Here is an 18,622-nt window from a genome sequence, read left to right as displayed (position 1 = left end):
GCTGAGTCAAGAGGATCCCTTGAGCCCAGGAGTTTGAGGTTGCAGTGAGCTAAGATGACGCCACTGCACTCTAGCCAAGGTGACAGAGTAAGACTCTATCTCAAAAAAAAAAAAAAAAAAAAAAAAAGAAAGAAAGAAAGAAAAAGAAAAATTGCCATTTTGCAGCCACCAATGGAATAATTGATTGAAGCAAGGCTTGTCCGTGGGGAAGTGGATATTCACACAGTCTCAAAGGGTCAGCCAGTGGCTCAAGGATGCACAGCAACTCATGAGTTTGGAGCCTTAAAACCCAGGACACGAGACATCCCTCTGGGGGATGAGTTCTACTTTCTTCAACTTGGTACCTGACCCTGAGATGTGGGGGACACGGTGGACCAAGGACGGACATTGATGAGGGACATAGCCCTGGCCAGGGTGATCCTGGTGCAGGAGGGGTGGCCCTAACTGGGCTGAGTCTTGGGGCTTCAGGTTGCAGCCCCAGCTCTAGCACCACCTGCCTTTGACTGCTGGCTTTTAGGAAGTCACAATGAAACCCGGCAGCAGTGTAGGTCACGCTATTTTCTGGAGGGCCCTTTGCAGCAGCAAAGAGAAAGAAATGTCGAAAGCAGTGATAATAAAGGCCGATGGGTGCTGAGCCCCGGCATGCATCAGCCCTTCTTGAACTCCTGAGGCGTGTCTCTCACTTGCTTTCTCTATGAGGACGTCTCAGGGCATCTCAAACCGAACCTGTCTGGAATTGAGGTCCTGACTGACACCCAAAACCTGTCCTTCACCCCGTCTTCCCCAGCTTGGTAATGGCAATGCTGTCTTTCAGTTGCTCCAGCCCCAAACCTTGGAGTCAGCCCTGATTTCTGCCCTCCTCTCACAGCCCAGCTCGGATCTATCAGCACATCGTATCAGTGCTACTTTCAAAAATACATCTCGATGCCGGGCACAATGGCTCACACCTGTAATCCTAGCATTTTGGGAGGCTGAGGCAGGAGGATCACTGGAGCCCATGAGTTTGAGGCTGCAGTGAGCCATGATGACGCCACTGCACTCTAGCCTGAGTGACACAGTGAGACCCTGTCTCAAATGAATGAATGAATAAATAAATAAATACATAAATAAAGCAAGCAAGCATCTCGAATCCTTCTCCATCACCTCCTCTGCCCCCACCTGCTCCTGGACCAGGACTGTCTCCCTGGTCCTCTGGCTCTGCTTTTCCCAGCCACAGCAGCCAGAGGGCGCCTGTGAGCACCTGAGTCAGGTCAAGTTCTTCTCTACTGAGGACTCTCCACTACCCCCCTGCAACCTGGAAGCCTCGTGTCTTCCAAGAACTTGTCCCTGTGAGATGCAGCATTTCTTCTGGAGTCTGGCCTGACCACGATGGTGTCCAGAATAATATTCCCAAAGATAGTTGGGGACCCATAAGGCAAATCACCCAGGTCCTGGCTCTGACTTACAGGAAAAAGCAAATCTGGCTGTGTCCCTCCTGACTCAAACTCTCCCAACTGGCAGCTTCTCTTCCGCTTCAGGCATGCAGGGCCTGGCCTGTCTTATCTCTGGACATACCCTGCCTGGCCCTCTCTTGCTGTCTCTGTTCCAGCCACACCCAGCCTTGGCGAGGGCGGGCGGGAGGGCGTGCGTGCGTGCGTGCGTGCGTGCGTGGAGAGGCCCACAGTTGGCAGGTTAGCCTTGCTGGGTCCATGACCTTTGCCTACGAGGCCCTCATCCCCGGGGTCTCAGCTCCAGTGGCCCATCCCTGAGCCCTGATGAGCTCCTGTCCCTTGGGCTGGGTGCCCAAGGCCTGCCAGACCTCTTCCCCTCCAAGCTCTTTGCTTCTGGGAAGTGCCTTGGGCAGCGTGATGCTTGGAATTTCCCCCCAGTCCCAAACGATATATCCACATCACAGAACCTGTGGATGTGACCTTAACTTGGAATAAGTGTCTTTGCAGATGGAATTAGCTGCAGGCCCTTGAGAAGAGATCATCCTGGATTAGGGTGGCCCCTAAATCCAACGACGTGTGTCCTTATAAGAGAGAGAACAGGAGAAGACACAGAGACACGCCGAGGGGAGGGCTGTGTGAAGACGGTAGTGGACATTGAAGGGACGCATCTCCCAAGGACGCTTAGCTAAGGAAGGCAAAGGATGGCTGGAGCCACTGAGGCCAGGAGAGACCCATGGATGGATTCTCCTGTGAAGATTCCAGAAGGAAATTATCCTGCTAACACCTTGGTTTCAGACTTCCGGCTGCCAGAACTGTGAGGGAATAAACTCTTGTTGTTTTAAGCCATTTGGTTTGTGGTCATTGATGATGGCAGCCCTAGGAAACCGAACCCCCCAGGTCTGTGTTTCCTAGGAAACTATGAGTGTCACCAACCCCCCCCCCCATGGCTATGTTTGCTGCTCGATGGATCTCCTGGGCCTAGCACCAAGCTGTCACTGAGGAACAGTACCCAATGACTAATCCATGAATTGTGAAATAGAACAGGAAATAGCCTGTTCTCTTGGAGCCAGAGCAAATATCCATTTATCTCTGGTGGGAACTGGAGGAATTGAAGCATCGGGTCCCTGAGCTGGGGGGACCTCCGGGAGACCCCAGGGCTAGGTGGTCTTTCCTCTGCACACTCCGTGACATGAATGGTCATAGGACAAACGTTGCAGGTCCTCTTGTCTGAATCACTTTGTCACCTAATTACTCATTTAACAAACGCTCAGAGGCTCAGTTCTGGGACAAGTATCATTCTGAGCTCTGGTGATGCAGGACATAAAGACATGGTTGGTGGTGACCTCAAGGAAACTCAGGGTTGCCATGGAGGGGGACATTTTGGAATGCTTCCCTGAGGCTGTCTCTCCTCCCCACATGACAAGAGGGAAGGTGTCTGATGGAATAATCCCAGAGCTTGAGAACTCAGAATAAATCAGACACCACTTCCTCTTGGGCCAGCGACGAGTCAGCAGACCGTGAACGTGACGTGTTTTCAGGTCTGTAGGAGAAAAGATGAGTACATGTTCTTTAAGGCTTGGATTTTAGCAGAAAATATAGATGCTTCTTGTGTGTGTTGTGCTATTTTGAGATGGAAGTTTGGTGTGTTGAGATTTCAAGAGACTGATGACATATCTAAGGGACTTGAAGTTATCATACGACAAAATGACACAAACACTCCCCCTGCCCCCACAGTAAACTAAAACCAAACCAAACCAAACCAAACAAAACAAACTCAAAATGCTTGCAAGCTCCCACATCACCCAAAGGAAAGGCCAAAGTTTTCTCTGCAGCCCACAGGCCCTGAACCTTTTTATTTTTATTTGTATTTTTATTTTTGAGACAGGGTCTCACTCTGTCACTCAGGCTGGAGTGCCGTGGCATCATCATAGCCTATTGCAGCCTCTAATTTCTGGGCTCAAGTGATCCTCCTGCTGGGGTCTCCCGAGTAGCTGGGACTACAGGCAAGTACCACCATGCCTGGCTAATATTTCTTATTTTTTGTAGAAATGGGGTCTTGCTATGTTGCCCAGTCTGGTCTTGAACTCCTGGCCTCAAGCCATCCTCCCACCTCAGCCTCCCAAAGTGCTAGGATTACAAATGTGAGCCACTGCTCCTGGCTGGCCCTGCACCATTTGTATTGTCACCTCCCTGCCTTTGTCTCCTGTCACTCTCCTCACTCATTCTGCTCCAGCTCTCTGGGCTGCTGGGTGTTCCTTAAACAACGCAGGCAGGCATGCTCCTGCCTCAGGGCCTTTGCACAGGCTATTCCCTCTGCCTGGACCACTCTTCCCTCAGTATTCACACAGCTTCCTTATGACTTCCTTCCAGTCTTTTCTTAAATGTCACCATTCTCAGTTAGGCATGAAAATTGCACCCAACACTCTCTACACACAAGTTTCGTTTTCTCCATTACAGCCATCCCTTGGTATCTGTGGGGAACTGGTTCCAGGACCCTGCAGATACCAAAATCTGTGATGCCAAGTCCCTTCTGTAAGTCACATTTGCATGCAACCTACTCGCGTTTTCCCACGCACTTTAACTCATCCCTCGGTTACTTACAATACTTAATACAATGTAAATGCTATGTAAACAGTTGTTACACTGCATTTTAACATTAGGATTTTTTTGTTTTATTGTTATTTCTTTTAGCATTATTTTTGATCCATGGTTGGTTGGATCTGGGGATGCAGAACATATGGATGAAGAGGGCCAACTGTACTCTCATCCTATCAAGCTTACTAGATATTTTGTTTATTTATTCTTATTTTCTTTCTACTCCCACTTAACCATCAGCTCCGCAGGGACAGGACTTTTCTGCCAGTTTTGTTCACTGCTGTCTTCCCAGCAGCACGAACAAGGATAGCACAGAGTAGGCGCCTGAAAAAGGTTTATTGAACCGACCAGTGCTAATTACGTGACGTCCTTATAAGAAATAATAAGAAGAGCTAATATTTAAGGAGACCTGGGGCAGGTTTTCTGCTGAGTGCTTTCGATCTGTTTGCTAATGTTAATTGCGCCTTGCTCTGTTTCAGGTCTGCAAGAAGTGCTTCTCAGGGATTAGCTGTCTGAGTGACAGACTCACTCTTGGCGAGTGAGCAGGTAGAGGCTGTTATGTATGATTAGTTCTATTACATATGGGAGGAAACTGAAGCTCTGAATGGTTTTGTCATGTTTGAGGGAATGCAGTGAGCAGAACGTGGATTTGGCACCAGAAACTAGGGTTTTGTTTTTTGTTATTTTTAGAGACTGGGTCTTGTTCTGTTGCTTAGGCTGGAGTGCAACGGTGAGAGATCATAGCTCACGGTAATCTCAAACTCCAGGGCTCAAGTGATCCTCCCCTCAGCCTCCCAAGTGGCTGGAACTACAGGTGCGCACCACCACACCTGGCTGATTTTTTTGGTAGAGATGGCGTCTCGCTCTGTTGCCCAGACTGGTCTTGAACTCCTGGCCTCAAGTTATCCTCCCGCCTCGGCCTCCCGGAGTGCTGGGATTACAGGCGTGAGCCACCGTGCCCGGCCAAGGAGCTGGGTTCTTAATCCCTATGTCCTTTTGTTTCCTGGATGCATTATCTCACCAACAGTTCTATGAAATCTACACTTTCATTTCATAAATCTTTTTTTTTTCCTGAGACTTGTCCAAGATGCACGTTCATTTCAAAGGAGGTCACTAAGACTCAGAGAGGTGAAGTCATCTGCCCAAGGACACACAGCAACAGAATGAAGCTGAGATTCGAACCCAGGGCTCCCTGTTCTGGAGCCTGATGCTGTTCTGCTTCTGTTGAATGAGCAGGTTGTCAAGTGGAGGGATGGGAGTGCACCTGCCTGAGGTACAGCTTCCTCCAGCCGGGTCAGGGCCAAGGCTTGGGCTGAGCTTCTCAGCAGCTCACCTGGGGCTCACCTGGAGCTCAGCAAAGAACACTGACCCCAAAGACTCGACTCAGCTCAGTCTTTGGGATTACAAGCTGTGGGCTAAGACATCGTCACACAAGGGTGCAGTGACGATCACAAAAACTGGCACACAGTGCTTGTTCTATGCTAGTACCTCCCTGTGTGTGCGCACATGGATGCACAACTGAATCTACATATCTTGAAATCCCTAGAAACCTAGGAGAGAGGTACTATTCTTATGTCCATTTCACATTTCAAGAGACCGAGGCACAGAGAGGTTAGGTCACTTGCTCAAGGTCACACAGCGAGAAAGTGGTTGAGCTGGGACTCAAACCCCAAAGCAGGAAATGAGAGGAGTCAGAGGCCACCAAACAATGAACTGATCTTCACACCCACCCGGGTAGGCCTGACAGAATTAAAGGTGTGGGCTGATAGGAATGAGGAAGCTCCTTATTTTCATATGTGAGAGAAAAAAAATAAGCAGATTGTATGGTATGCACCATTTGTGTAAAAAAAGAAAAATGTATTCCATGCAGCCTCTCAGGAGAGGCACAAGAGAAACTGGAAGCTGTTTCCGGTTTGTGGGTGTGGAATTGGATGGCAGGGTGGGAGGGAGGATTTTCATTCTGTGTACCCTTTCCAGTTTTGTATTGTGATTACAGTCAAAAAATAAAACTGAAAATTTAGAAATTATGCTTATGGTTATATAAGCACAGACTCACTCTCTTGGAGAAAGCACAAAAATGTTAAAAAAAAAAAAAAGGAGAAAAAGTCTATGATGCCACTGCTTGTCTATACTGGTGTAGTAGGAAGGGGAACTTCAGGCCACGGGGAAGAAGGGGTGGGAGGCTCAGCTTCTTGCCACAGGCCGAATGTACATCCCAGCACTCTGGGAGGCCGAAGCTGGAGGATCACTTGAGGCCAGGAATTCAAGACCAGCCTGGGCAACACAGTGAGACCCCATCTCTACAAAACATTTAAAAATTAGAGGCCGGGCGTGGTGGCTCACGCCTGTAATCCTAGCACTCTGGGAGGCTGAGGCGGGTGGATCGCTCAAGGTCAGGAGTTCGAGACCAGCCTGAGCAAGAGCGAGACCCCCGTCTCTACTAAAAATAGAAAAAAATTATATGGACAACTAAAAATATATATATAGAAAAATTAGCCGGGCATAGTGGCGCATGCCTGTAGTCCCAGCTACTCGGAAGGCTGAGGCAGGAGGATCGCTTGAGCCCAGGAGTTTGAGGTTGCTGTGAGCTAGGCTGAAGCCACGGCACTCACTCTAGCCTGGGCAGCAAAGTGAGACTCTGTCTCAAAAAAAAAATAAATAAATAAAAAATAAAAATAAAAAAATAAAAATTAGCTAGGTGTGGTGGTGGGCACCTGTAGTCCCAACTACAGGTGATGCTGAGGTGGGAGGATCACTTCAGCCCGAGTTTGAGGCTGCAGTGAGCTATGACAACGCCACTGCACTCCAATCTGGGCAAGGCAAGACCCTGTTTCAAAAAAAAAAAAAAAAAAAAGCAGTAATGTTGTACTGTGTTTAAATAATATAAAAATGAGGAACACTGCTGGTATGACGGGTTAGGATGTAGGGGGTCAGAGCATAAGGCAACTCCTCATGTACCGACGTGGAAGGCGCTCTGAGACACACTCAGAGGCAGCGTGGGAAAGCAAAATAAACCCACAGAAGGCAGGCCCAAAGAGTGGGAAGGGAGGTTTGTGGACGCACAAAACCAGGCCAGGTGGTGGCCCCTGAGCAAACACACACACACAAAAGCAAAGCACACCCGAGGGAAGGTTGCTTGGCCGTATGTTTGTGGAAGTTCACAGAACCGCGTGCACACGGAGGCTTCATGCACTTCTGTTTGTGGCACTTCGGTATGAAGTTCACAGGGACCTGCTGCATAAGGAAGAGACCCGGGGGTGGCCATGGCAGCCCTGGGGATCCGTGACGCCAACTGAGGTCAGGGCCCGTTCTGCAGGAAATGTCATCTTTTTTGGTACTATCCCTTTTGGCTCCCGTACTTCAGGGGCCACCTCTTCACTAGGATGGCCCCTCCTGGCTTACTGTGGCTGCTCTTCCAAGTGACCCCTGTATTATACTTGGTGAAAAGCCCTCCAGACTGCGCTATCCAATAGGTGCCACTAGCCACGTGCATGTGTGGCCGCTGAGTAGCTGCAATGTGGCAGGAGTGTCTGAAGAACTGAGATTTTTATTTTATTGATTTTTTTTTAAGAGTTTACATTTTTAAAAAAGATACAAAGAACATTCTTTCGACAGGGCTCCCCCTAGACCGTTTCCAGTGGTTAAATTGTTTCAGTGGGAAAAGAAAGCAACTCTTAAGTTGACTTTGTACAGTGTTATTTAAGTGCTCACTTGAAAACATTCTGTAGTAAAGTAGCAATACACCGTTTTAAGCCTGTGTAATTACTTACCTTATAATCAAACCAGTTCCTTAAAAAAACTTAGAAAATAAAAGCAGCTTCGGTGGCCTGTGAATACCACGAGGGCAGGAAATGGGTCTTGTCCAGGGTGGGGCCGGCCCTGGACTGGCTCCCAGGCAGCTGCAGTCCTGGTTCTGGTTTGGCCAGGACTGCCGGCCACCCAGCGTATTCCAGCAGCAAAGGACTGACGGGGAATGATGAGGGCAGACCCTGCCCCTCCCCTTGGCCCCAGTGCCCAGGTCCCCTGAGGCAGTCGGGAGCCCAGCATGACAAGAAGGGGAAGTACAAGCCGGGCTCCTGCCCGCTACTGAACTCTGGCCCCAACCTTCACCAAAAAAATGAGCTCTGAATCCACTGCACTTGGGTCTCGCTGGGTTCAAGTTTTCTAACCCACACAGGGCCAGGAAAGGAGACTTGTCTTCCCCTTCCGGGGCTCCTGTCTCCTGCCCAGTCCTCCCTCCACCTCATCTGCCTTTGGAAGGATTCCCAGGTCCCCAACCCAGCCCCAGAAACAGCAAAGCCCTCAAACAGAGTCGCAGGACCGCTCCCCTGAGGTTTAGCATCAGTCTTTAATGCTGTCACGCTGCACATTGACAAGTCACACACTTTGGTCTCATATTGGCAGTGGCAACTTACAATGAATCTAAAAGTCTGAGCACCAGACTAGCCTCCAGGGAACAGACATTTGTTCCAAACCCCTCCCCCCAAGGTTTCTTCTGAATTCCACCATGGCCCTAATACAGAGAGCAGCGGCTGCGTGGACTAGTTTCATCTGAGTGCACACCAATTTTACACGGAATTATAAAAACATATTTACAGACGTTCCACAGTGCTCCTGTAATCAGAAGCAAAGACCCTTTTATCAAAAGGGATTATATCTAGGGCTGTGCAAAATTCAAAAGGATCAGATCCCTTTGAAGAAGTCCAGAGTCCATGAGACAGACACATTTACCTGGGCCACCGGTAAGCCACAGGTGTGCCAAAAGATTGCCTTACAGAAAAGGGAAGAGCGTGACCCATAAGTGAGCACATTCAGTTGCACCAGAGCCAGAGGTCAGGAGGTCCCCCTGCTTTAGCCAAGCTCCCGGACCCCGAGGGAGAGGGGGCTGTGCGACTCACTGGAGACTGGCTCCCTTGGTCCTGCTGGAACAAGAGGTATTGCTTGTGGGCACTGGCCAGGCAGTTCTGCAGAAGTAAGTTTAGGTTCTCAATTTGAGATGGCCAAAGAGAAGATAGGATTCTTCAAGGGAAGAGCAAGACGTGGGAGTCAACTACAGAACAAAACACAAACTGACCACACAGGAGAAACCAAGTGTGTACACGGGTCTGGCAACTGAGACAGCAGGTCGACGCCACTACACAGGGAGGGATCAAGTCCAGCTGCTGGTCTGCCTCTCGCCCCTGCGTGGGGACTGGAGAAGGAGGGTGTGGGCCCCTCCTGGGAGAGCTGTAGGACCCAGTGGGGCAGACTGGAATGCCTTTTCCTGCTGGTCCCACTGTCTGCTGCCCTATTGCTCGAAAAATCACTTAAGTCTAGTGCACGACTTTGAAAGATTGTAATATATTCTCTGGAAAACATTCAGCAGTACGAAAGCCCTCCCTGGGCCCTCCCGCCCTCTCATGGTTCGCAACTGGTAGAATGGTCCGGAAATCCTTCAGCTCTGGAAAGGCCCCTGGTCAGTCCTTGGGGAATGCAGGCAGCTATATCGGAAGGACCTGCTCAAGTACGGTTCTTGATGTCTGGGGAATCCTTTCCGGGAAGATCACTTCAAACTCAATAATGAGGTCCCCACGTTTCTCAGGAGTTTTGGGGAGGGGGAGGCCTTCTCCAGGAACTTTTCGCCGCATGCCAGGCCTGATGACATCTTTGAATACGACAGGTATGGTCTTGCCCTCCAGAGTAGGGACGTTTACTGTGCAGCCACACAGAGCCTTGGAAAGCAAAGGGACAGCATTAGATGGAGAATAGCATTAGGCAGAAAATAGCTTAGGAAGCTCAACTCTTGTCCAGAGACTGGTGTAAGGGTAAGGTCCATCAGGCCTCTGAAACTAAGACCCTGCCCCTAAATCTGCTCACGTCACCAGCATGGAAGCTCTGGAAGAACAGAGCCCTGGTTAGTGCCATTCGCTGCTATGTGCCATATCTAGGATGCACCACCTGCTTGGAAACATTTGTTGAGCAAATACTGAACTGCTTCAAAAAGCAGCCGTCTCCCCCCACAGACACACCTCCTAGCACCTTACCTCCCGCAGGCTGATTCTGGCAGGATAAATGACATCAGAACCATCTCTCTTGAAGATATTGTGTGGCTTGTCCTTTAAAACAAAGACGATGTCAGCCGGAATGTTGTTGGAGGTCTGGTCTCCTTCCTTGGGGAAGGTGATCTTGGTCCCTTCTTTCCACCCCTTCTTCACTTCGATGGTCAAGATTTTGTCTTCGTTTCGAATGCTCTTTCCATCGGGGTTCAGCCGCTTGTGGGAGATTTTCATCTTCTTGGTGCAGCCGTTGTAGATCTCTTCAAGGGAGACCCTAAGGTCGTGGGTGACGGGGGGATCTTGCTTCTTTCGGGTGGGTTCTTGGGCAGGGCGGGAGCGTCCGAAGTTCATGTTGGGGAAGCCACCCATGCCCATGGGGAAGCCAGAGAATGGGTCATCAATGTCCATGCCTTCCTCCCCATTCCGCTGCCCAAAAAAGGTGTCAAAGGGATTTCTGCCACCGAAGAGCTCAGCAAACATGGCATGAGGGTCTCCATGGAATGTGTAGCTGAAAGAGGTACCATTAGCACCACCGCTGCTACCGCCACTGGGGCCACCACCCTTCAGGCCTGAAAGGCAAAATTGGAAGCTGTCAGATACCTAGCCAGGAGCTTCTATCTCTAAGAGCTTCCCTTAAGGGAAAAAAACTTGGAAACCATGGGGGAGGAACTTTTTTTAGCCTGTTAGGGAAGAGCAAAGAACCCCAAGCTTTTACCTCCCACTGCAGCAGCAGAGACAGACCCCCACAGGCACTTCAGCCTGGCATGACAGTGGCAAAAGGCTCCAGCTCTGAGGTGGCCACCTCTAGGTGCTACCCAGGCCCTGCCACTTCTCGACTGATCCACCCTCCTCGTAATATTACAGGTCTTAAGAAAGAAAGACTCACTAAAAGAGTTGGCTAAGAAAGATGCAATCCAGGGTCAGCTTTCAGTGCGTGTTTACTCTAAATACTTTAGGGCGAGTGACGTGACACGTAAGGACAGTAGAAACAAATGAAGGTAGAAGACAGTCAGATGGAGAATTTCCAACTTCTCACACCCTACCATTCACTGTCACCACCCTTACATAAAAAGTCAGCTCATTTCTTAAGATCAGGCTCAGAAGCCAGTCAGAGTCATCAATGGGCAACTGGACAAGAAAGCCTCCTTTCCTTCGCGAGGGCCACCCTGCTGGGGTCGGGCAGAGGTGGGCGCGCCGCCCCCTGCACCTGGATGGCCGCGGTCGGCGCCGCTGCCTTCTGCGTGCCTGGCACGGGGCTTGGTAATCGCCTCCCAGGGATTACCTCACTGCACCCTCCAGGGCCCGCGAGAGACCGACGCCCCGTCCGCAGCCTCCCTCATTCCCCGCAGGTTGTGCCCGAGGCCCCGCCATGCAGCCCCTGGCGGCCGCGCCTAGGTGAGCCCGAGACTCTCCACACTCAGCTCGGCCGTCCCCGTCCCCTTCTCCGTCCGCACCGCACCCCGGGGCCGCTCCCGGACGTGGGAGGAGGCGCCCGGGGAGGGGCATCCCCAGACATGCTAGAAGCTTCTGGGCGAACTGCGCGGCCAGGGCTCCTCCCCCCATCGGGCCGCCGCCAATCCGAGGGCGGAGGCCCGCGCGGCCAGAGCGCGGGGGCTGCTCGCTCCCCGGGCCCGGGGAGTACCCCCCGGGAGAGGCCGGCATCGCGCTGCCGGCGTGCCTCGGTTTCCCCGCCTGTCAAACGGCAGAGCGCGCCCCCGGCCGCGCGCGCCCGCGCACGCACCTTCCTCTCCGTAGCGGTCGAAGATCTCGCGCTTGCGCGGGTCGCTGAGCACGTCGTAGGCCTCGGCGATCTCCTTGAACTTCTCCTCGGCGCCGGGCTCCTTGTTCTTGTCCGGGTGGTAGCGCAGCGCCTGGCGGCGGTAGGCCCGCTTGATCTCCTCGTCCGACGCGCCGCGGGCCAGGCCCAGGATCTGGTAGTAGTCTTTGCCCATGGCCCCCGGCTGCGCCCCGCCGCCCAGCTGTCGCCGTCCTCCGGCTCCGCCGCCGCCCCGTCCCGGACTCTATATACCCGTCCGGCGGAAGCTTCCAGAGCCCGCCAGCCCCCTCCAGAACCTTCCGCCCCGCCCCCGGCGCCGTGCCGGCCAATCGTCACCACCCAGTCCGCGACGGGCGACATCCGGGGCGGGGCCGCGCCGCCAACGGCCACCCGCTCGGAGCCACGCCCCTTCCCGCTCTGCCCTCGGCAACGCCTCCTCGCTGCGCGCGTACTGGCTTAAGGAGGCCCCGCCCACCCTCCGAGGCGAGCCAATCGCGACGTTCTCTCACTACCTCCGATGACGCGGCCTGCCACGCGCTCCGCCCCCTGCCTGGAACGCGCGGCTCGGGCAGGGGGCGGGGCTTGGGACGGCTACGCCCCTTCCCCAGGAGACAGCAAACCTGCCAGCCACTTTGTCAGGGTCTGGTAGTGGTGCTCTAGCAGGGTGACTGTCGGCAAGCCGCCTAACCTCTTTCTGTCCCTGGTGCCCCCTTCTAGAATATGGAAATAAAAGTCCACGCCTGCCCTCTTCTCCCGGCTGTGGGGAGAATGCCATTGGGAGCCTCAGCACTGCCAAAGCTCACCCCTCCGCCCAGGAGGTCTTCCCGGACCCACCCCTCGGCCTTTCACTTTATGGCCTTCTCAAGGGCACTTGCCACCAAATCTGGAATTATCTTGTTCCTTGGCTTTCATATTAAATGTCACCTCCCTCCCAGTCTGGTGTCGCCACCTCGGCAGGGCCTGTGTCCTCCTGTGTGCGCTGGGTCTCCAGTGCCTGGAACCATGTCTGGCGCACTGTCTCAGTGGACCGTTCCTAAACACTTCCTGTACGCAGGGGCTTCTCCTTCGCTCCCAACTACCTTTATGACTTGGGGGACGTGGGTGTGTCATGCACCTCTCAGGACCTTTGTTTCCTCATCTGTGGGCGACATGATCCATTTGGCTCTGAAAGCCCGGAGTGCCTGTGGTCAAAGACACGGCTAATGGGAAAAGGAGGCTCAGAAAGGGGTTCCACCTGGTAAGGGCCTAGTGATGGGAGGGAGGTTCCTGGAGGAACCGCCTGGGAGGTCAGACAGCTGGGTTTCATTCCCGGTTCCAGCATTTCCTGGGCTGCTTGACCTTGTGTTGGTTACTTAGCCCTCCTGAGGCCTTAGCTTCCTCATCTGTACAATGGGGCTAGCAGTTGCACCTGCCTCCCTCCGAAGGGCTTTGAAGTTTACTCATGAAGTTTACATGAGTCAACATTTGTGAAGTGCTCAGGACAGGCCTGGCACAAGGGAAGCTTTGTCAAAGGGGGTGACTAACAGTTTTGTTTAGTGATGGGCTGCTCAGCCACCGCCCCCTTCCTGGCAGCATCACAGGTAAAAGTTTCCAGTGGCTGCTGCGCTTGGGACTCCTGAGAAAAAAGACCATGGCCTTCCCCTCCTGCCTAGCAGGGGAACTCTGGCTCCCCCTGCCCATTTGCTGACCCGGTGGTAACCAGCAAGGACTCTGGACTAGGACACACACTGGATGGGGCTGGGGCTGGGTGCCCACTGGCACAGCACAGCAACCAATCATGGGGGGAGAGAACTTGCTAGTTAAAAACTTACATAAATAACTAGCAGGAGAGAGTCATCATTATGGGGAAAAACCCAAAGCTTGTGGACTTCCTCACACTTATATGCTAGTATTCTATAATATAGATTTAATTTAGAATTATAGATATGGCAGCCTCCAAAGACCTTAAGATGGCTCTGGGTGGGCCTTTCTGGCTGTACTAATGTTTCTCATCACACTAGTGGGCAACACTTGCCAAAAACACTGGGCAAGGGATGTCTTTGTGTTTGGGGGCAACCCTAGGGCTGGGAACTCCCCTGTCCCTGAGTGAGCCTGGGTCATGTTCAGGAATTTTTTTTTTTTTTTGAGACGGGGATGTCGATATGTTGGCTAGACTGATCTCGAATTTCTGGGCTCAAGTGATCTTCGTGCCTTAGCCTCCTGAGTACAGGTGCACGAGCCACCATGTCCTACTCACATTCAGGAAGTTTTAATTATTTAAACAAACAAACAAACAAACAAAACAAAGTAACCCCATAACTCTCCTTATGGATATGGTGCTTTGACCTGGACTCTCACTGGGCACTTCAGAATATTACTAGAAAAGTGACCTCTAGAGAAAACTCAGCAGATCACACTGGCATTCAACTTGGAGAAGGTGTGATGGTTAGTTTTTTTGCATCAGCTTGGCTAAGCTCTAGAAACTACTTATTCAATTAAACACTAACCTAGGTGTCGCTGTGAAGGCATTTTGCAGATGTGGTTAGGTTAACATTGACATATAATTACTTGACTTTAAGTACAGGACATGACCCTCAATAATGTGAGTGGGCCTCATCCAGCCAGTCCAGAGGCCTTAAAAGCAAACACTGAGGTTTGCCTGCAGAAGAAGCATCAGCCCCTACCCAGGGTTCAGAGTTGTGTCTAGTCAACCCCTACAACCCTGCAACCATGTAAGTCAATTCCTCGGAATAAATCTCTTAACACTCAGACACACCCACTACTGGTTCTGTTTCTTTGGTAAAACCCTGGCTGACGTAGGAACCAAGCAGGTGAGTCTGGGGTCGGTTGCTTTAGTTCAAAGCCTGGACCCACTGTTTACGCATTTTCTGCCCGTGTGATCTCTCAGAGCATTAGGTCTGTCCTCCATGAAATGGGGAGAAGAGTAGATTTTTACCTCCTCGTATTAATGTGGATGCAGTTGAGAAGAGGCCAGGAAATGACATATGACATTATAATAACATTTAACACTGACACAGCCTAGCCTGTTCCAAGTGCTTGATGAATATTAACTCATATAATTGTCACGACAACCCTATGAAGTTAGACTGTCATTACCCCCATTTTATAGGTGGGGAAACTGAAGCTCTGAGAGGTCATGTGATTTTCGCAAGGTCACCTAGTGAGTAAAATGCTGAAGTGTTTAGCACCATGAGTGCTAGTGACTCAGATGATCATAAAACCTTCATTTCCAAAAAAAATTGCATTACCTCTCTCTTCAACTCTTCATCTGTTCATCAAAAAGACCTTGAAAAGCACAACAGCCTTATGACCCAGCAATCCCACTCCTGGTGGGACACCCATGTGAAATAAAAACCTATGTTTATCTGTAAAAATCCATGAGCGAATGTTTACTGAGGCTTTATTAATAATTACCAACAGCCAAACCTAAATGTCCTTCAATGGATGAATGGATAAACAAATGTGATTCCATTTGGTTCTGAAAGCACGTGATGGAATACTATTCAGCCATATACAGGAACGAGCCACAGATACAGGAAACAATGCACATGAACCTCAAATGTATTATGTCAGAGACTGTGTGATTCCATTTTATATGACCTTCCAGAAAAGGCAAAAGTATCAGGACAAAAAGCAGGTCAGTGGCTTCCAGGGGCTGGGATCTGCTACAAGCAGGGTACAGGAGAATTTGGGGCGACGATGGAAATGTTCTGTATCTTCATTGCAGTGGTAGTTATATGAGTGTATATGTTCGAACTGCAAACTAAAATGGGGGACTTTTACTGTATGTAAATTATACCTCAATTAAAAATGCAAAGAAAGAAAAAAACCCAAACAACCCAGGCAAGACAGGATAGAGCTTGAGAAACCTCTCTCCAGGGCTCCTGACTTAGCAGAAAGTTGCCAACCAGCCCCGGCTTGTCTCCTCTCAGATTCTCCTCCCCTCACACCCCTCTGAACCAGCTCAGTCACACACCCAAAAACAAGCCAAGCCAGGTTTTGGGAAAACTAAGACCCTACCTTATCTGCACATGGGAAATACAAAAGTAGGTTGTGAGACAAGACACTACCAAACACATCAGATCTTCGCCATTCGAGTGACCTCAGGTTCTCCCAAACCTGAGGTCCTGGGAGGCCTGGATCATCCTTTGAAGCTGCCATTGCTCAAGACCTCTCTTGAGGTTTGTCCCTTGGAAACTGCTTTAATAAAGGAGCTCATTAATATCAGCTCAGCAAACACCAAATGGATCTACCAGTCGCCATTACGAATCAGCCACCGTGCTGGGGATATAAGGACACAAGCAGGATCTAGCTGTCCCTACAAACAGGCACTGTCAGGGGGCCACGTACAGTGTTGTCAGTGGTTTAAACAAAGAGGCCAATCTTCATTCTGAGGGTGGCTTCGATTTCTGCTGATCTAGCCTGGTTACTGGAAGCCTGATGAGGCAAACCAGGGGTTCCTTGCGCCTGCAACACCCATTGGAAACAAAGGACAATTCTACTCAGGAGTTTGGACATTGCCTTTCTATGAGCTTCTTGTGGGTGAGGAGAAGGTGGAAATTATTTGTATGCCCCAGTTGGCACATGGCATAGTAGTAGTGCAACGATGATTTGGTGTCTGTTGAGTGAGTGTGGGGCTCATAAAAGCAGTCTCCAAAGGGAATTTCCAGAATGTTCTGAGTTTGTGGGAATCTGTGTGAAATCCCTTCAAAATGACAACTATTTGGACACCATAATGCCCTATATAGCTGGAACCGAGTGACGGAAGACTCACCTATTCACATCAGAAAAGTTAGAAATCAACAGAACTGGCAAATTAGCAAAATGTGGTGGGATTTTAGGGGTTCAACCCTGCCCCCCAGGCTCCTCACAATTAGATACCTTAACCCTAATTCAGCTTGGTAGGATTTTAATTTGTGGCTTCTGAATAAATAGTCTCCCCTACCCTCAAGAAAGGCAGGTCCGACAGGACACAAACAGCCTCAAAACTGTCGACAGAAAAAGATCTTTACTTTTGAAAGCACAGTTATAAAACACCTTGATGTTTTCACCTATTTTTGTCCAGATAGTCCCAGTGACGAAGATGACGAGTTTCTGAAGACCACAGCCTTGGCTTCCTTTACTCAGAGACAAGGATTCCCCAAAGGCTACACCTCCAGAAGTTTCCAGAACTGAATGTGGATGACTAAGTTCCAAGCACTGACTCACTCACCCTTGTCTCGACCCATTCCCCTGTGAATCAGCGATCTACCTTTAAGGACTTCTCATGGTGCTCCTGATGCCAGACCTCTGAATTCCGGAGGGTTTAACAGTTGAAATGTCAGGGGCCGGATCTGGAAACAAGAGAAAGGACAGGAGGTGAAGACGTGTGCCAGGTCCTGTCCGAAGTCTTCAGTGTGTGTGTGCGAGAGTCCATCTGTGCTTATGTTTGTGTGTGCGTGTGTTGACACTCAGTCTCCCCCGCCAGGTCATGACAGAATAATCAGGTGAATCTAAACATGTCATGACCCAGACCAGCACTGTCCAATAGAAATGGTGTAGGAGGGACAGCTGCCAGCCACAAATGCAGCCCCTTGCCTATGATATTAAATGCCTTAATAAGCACGTTAAAAAAGTAAAAAAGAGGCCAGCCTCGGTGACTCAGGCCTGTAATCCCAGCACTCTGGGAGGCCGAGGCAGGTGGATTGCTTGAGGCCAGGAGTTGGAGATCAGCCCGAGCAAGAGCTAGATCCTGTCTCTACCAAAAGAAAAATAAAAAATAAAAATTAGCCGTGCATAGTGGCACGCCTGTAGTCCCAGCTACTCTGGAGGACAAGGCTGGCAAATCGCTTGAGCCCAAGAGTCAGAGGTTGCAGTGAGTTACAACAGCCTGGGCAACAAAGCAAAACCCTGTCTCAAAAGAAAAAAACAAAACAAAAAAAGGTAAAAAGAAACAGGGAACTTAATTTCAATAATGTATTTTAATCCAATATATCCAAAATATTCTCATTCCAACGTGTAATCAACATAAAAAGTTATTAAGGACTTTTTTTTTTTTTTACATTCACCTTTTCGTACTAATTCTTTGAAATCGGCGTAGTTTACACTTAACAGCACATTTCAATTTGGACCAGCCACGTTTCAAGGGCTCACAGGCCACATGTCCCCAGTAGTGACCATACTGGACAACGGCAAGCAGAGATAAACGCGGGCCCCCTGCCCACTGAGCCGAGCAAGGTGGGGCGGGGGCTGTCATTAAAAAGGACAGAGAAGACACCCCCAGAATGGGGCTGGGGCTCAGGTTGCAGGTTGGGGGGGGTCCCAAGGAGCTTTTCGTCACTCCATTTCCCCTTTCCTTCCTTCCCACTCACAACGGAGTTCCCTCGCCCTAGCGGCCTCGCCAGCCAGGAGCCCCAGCCCGCGCCCCCAGCCCCTGGTCCTCTCCTGCTGCTCCTCGGGTACCCCCGAGGCCGCCCACCGCGGAATTCAGCCTGTCGCGCTGCCAGCCATGTGGACGCTGCCCTCCCTGTCACTCAACTTCTTGCTCCCGCCCCCCGCCTTGTTGTAACCTCAGTTTACCTCGGTTTCCACAGCGACGCCACCAGGGGGCGGGGCAAGGGGGCGCGCGGAGCCGAGGTTCCCTTTTGATTGGTGGGTGGCCATCCCCTTCTTTTAGCCACTCCCGCCCGCGCTCCACTTTGCCCCCCTCGGAAGGTCCCGCAAGCTAATTGGTCAGTCCGTGGTGCGAGTGGCAAGTCCTCGCTCAGACCCGTCCCTCGGGGCGGGGACTAAGGTGGGCGCCCCGC

General features: G+C 50.9%; 1 protein-coding gene across 3 annotated transcripts; it reads right to left on the bottom strand.

Moving 5' to 3' along the window:
• Positions 1 to 7,868: 7,868 nt before the first annotated feature.
• On the bottom strand, positions 7,869 to 18,355 carry DNAJB1 (DnaJ heat shock protein family (Hsp40) member B1). 3 transcript variants are annotated; one of them, XM_069494680.1, is made up of 4 exons: positions 18,295 to 18,355; positions 17,089 to 17,170; positions 10,049 to 10,629; positions 7,869 to 9,736 (listed from the first exon to the last, which is right to left on the bottom strand). In XM_069494680.1, exons 3-4 carry the CDS (start codon positions 10,538 to 10,540, stop codon positions 9,506 to 9,508), a joined length of 723 nt encoding a protein of 240 aa, XP_069350781.1. In that variant the 5' UTR covers positions 10,541 to 10,629; positions 17,089 to 17,170; positions 18,295 to 18,355; the 3' UTR covers positions 7,869 to 9,505. The 3 variants fall into 3 exon arrangements, with proteins under 3 accessions (XP_069350781.1, XP_069350788.1, XP_069350772.1); XM_069494687.1 differs by lacking the exons at positions 17,089 to 17,170; positions 18,295 to 18,355 and adding an exon at positions 11,802 to 12,079 and having other exon boundaries at positions 7,869 to 9,729; positions 10,522 to 10,629; XM_069494671.1 differs by lacking the exons at positions 17,089 to 17,170; positions 18,295 to 18,355 and adding an exon at positions 11,802 to 12,075.
• Between the last annotated feature and the right edge of the window lie 267 nt (positions 18,356 to 18,622).

This window comes from Eulemur rufifrons, chromosome 2 (genome assembly GCF_041146395.1).
Source record: "Eulemur rufifrons isolate Redbay chromosome 2, OSU_ERuf_1, whole genome shotgun sequence".
Taxonomy (NCBI): domain Eukaryota; kingdom Metazoa; phylum Chordata; class Mammalia; order Primates; family Lemuridae; genus Eulemur; species Eulemur rufifrons.
The sequence above is the reverse complement of the archived record's forward strand: the minus strand, read 5'-3'. Positions and strand labels throughout refer to the sequence as shown.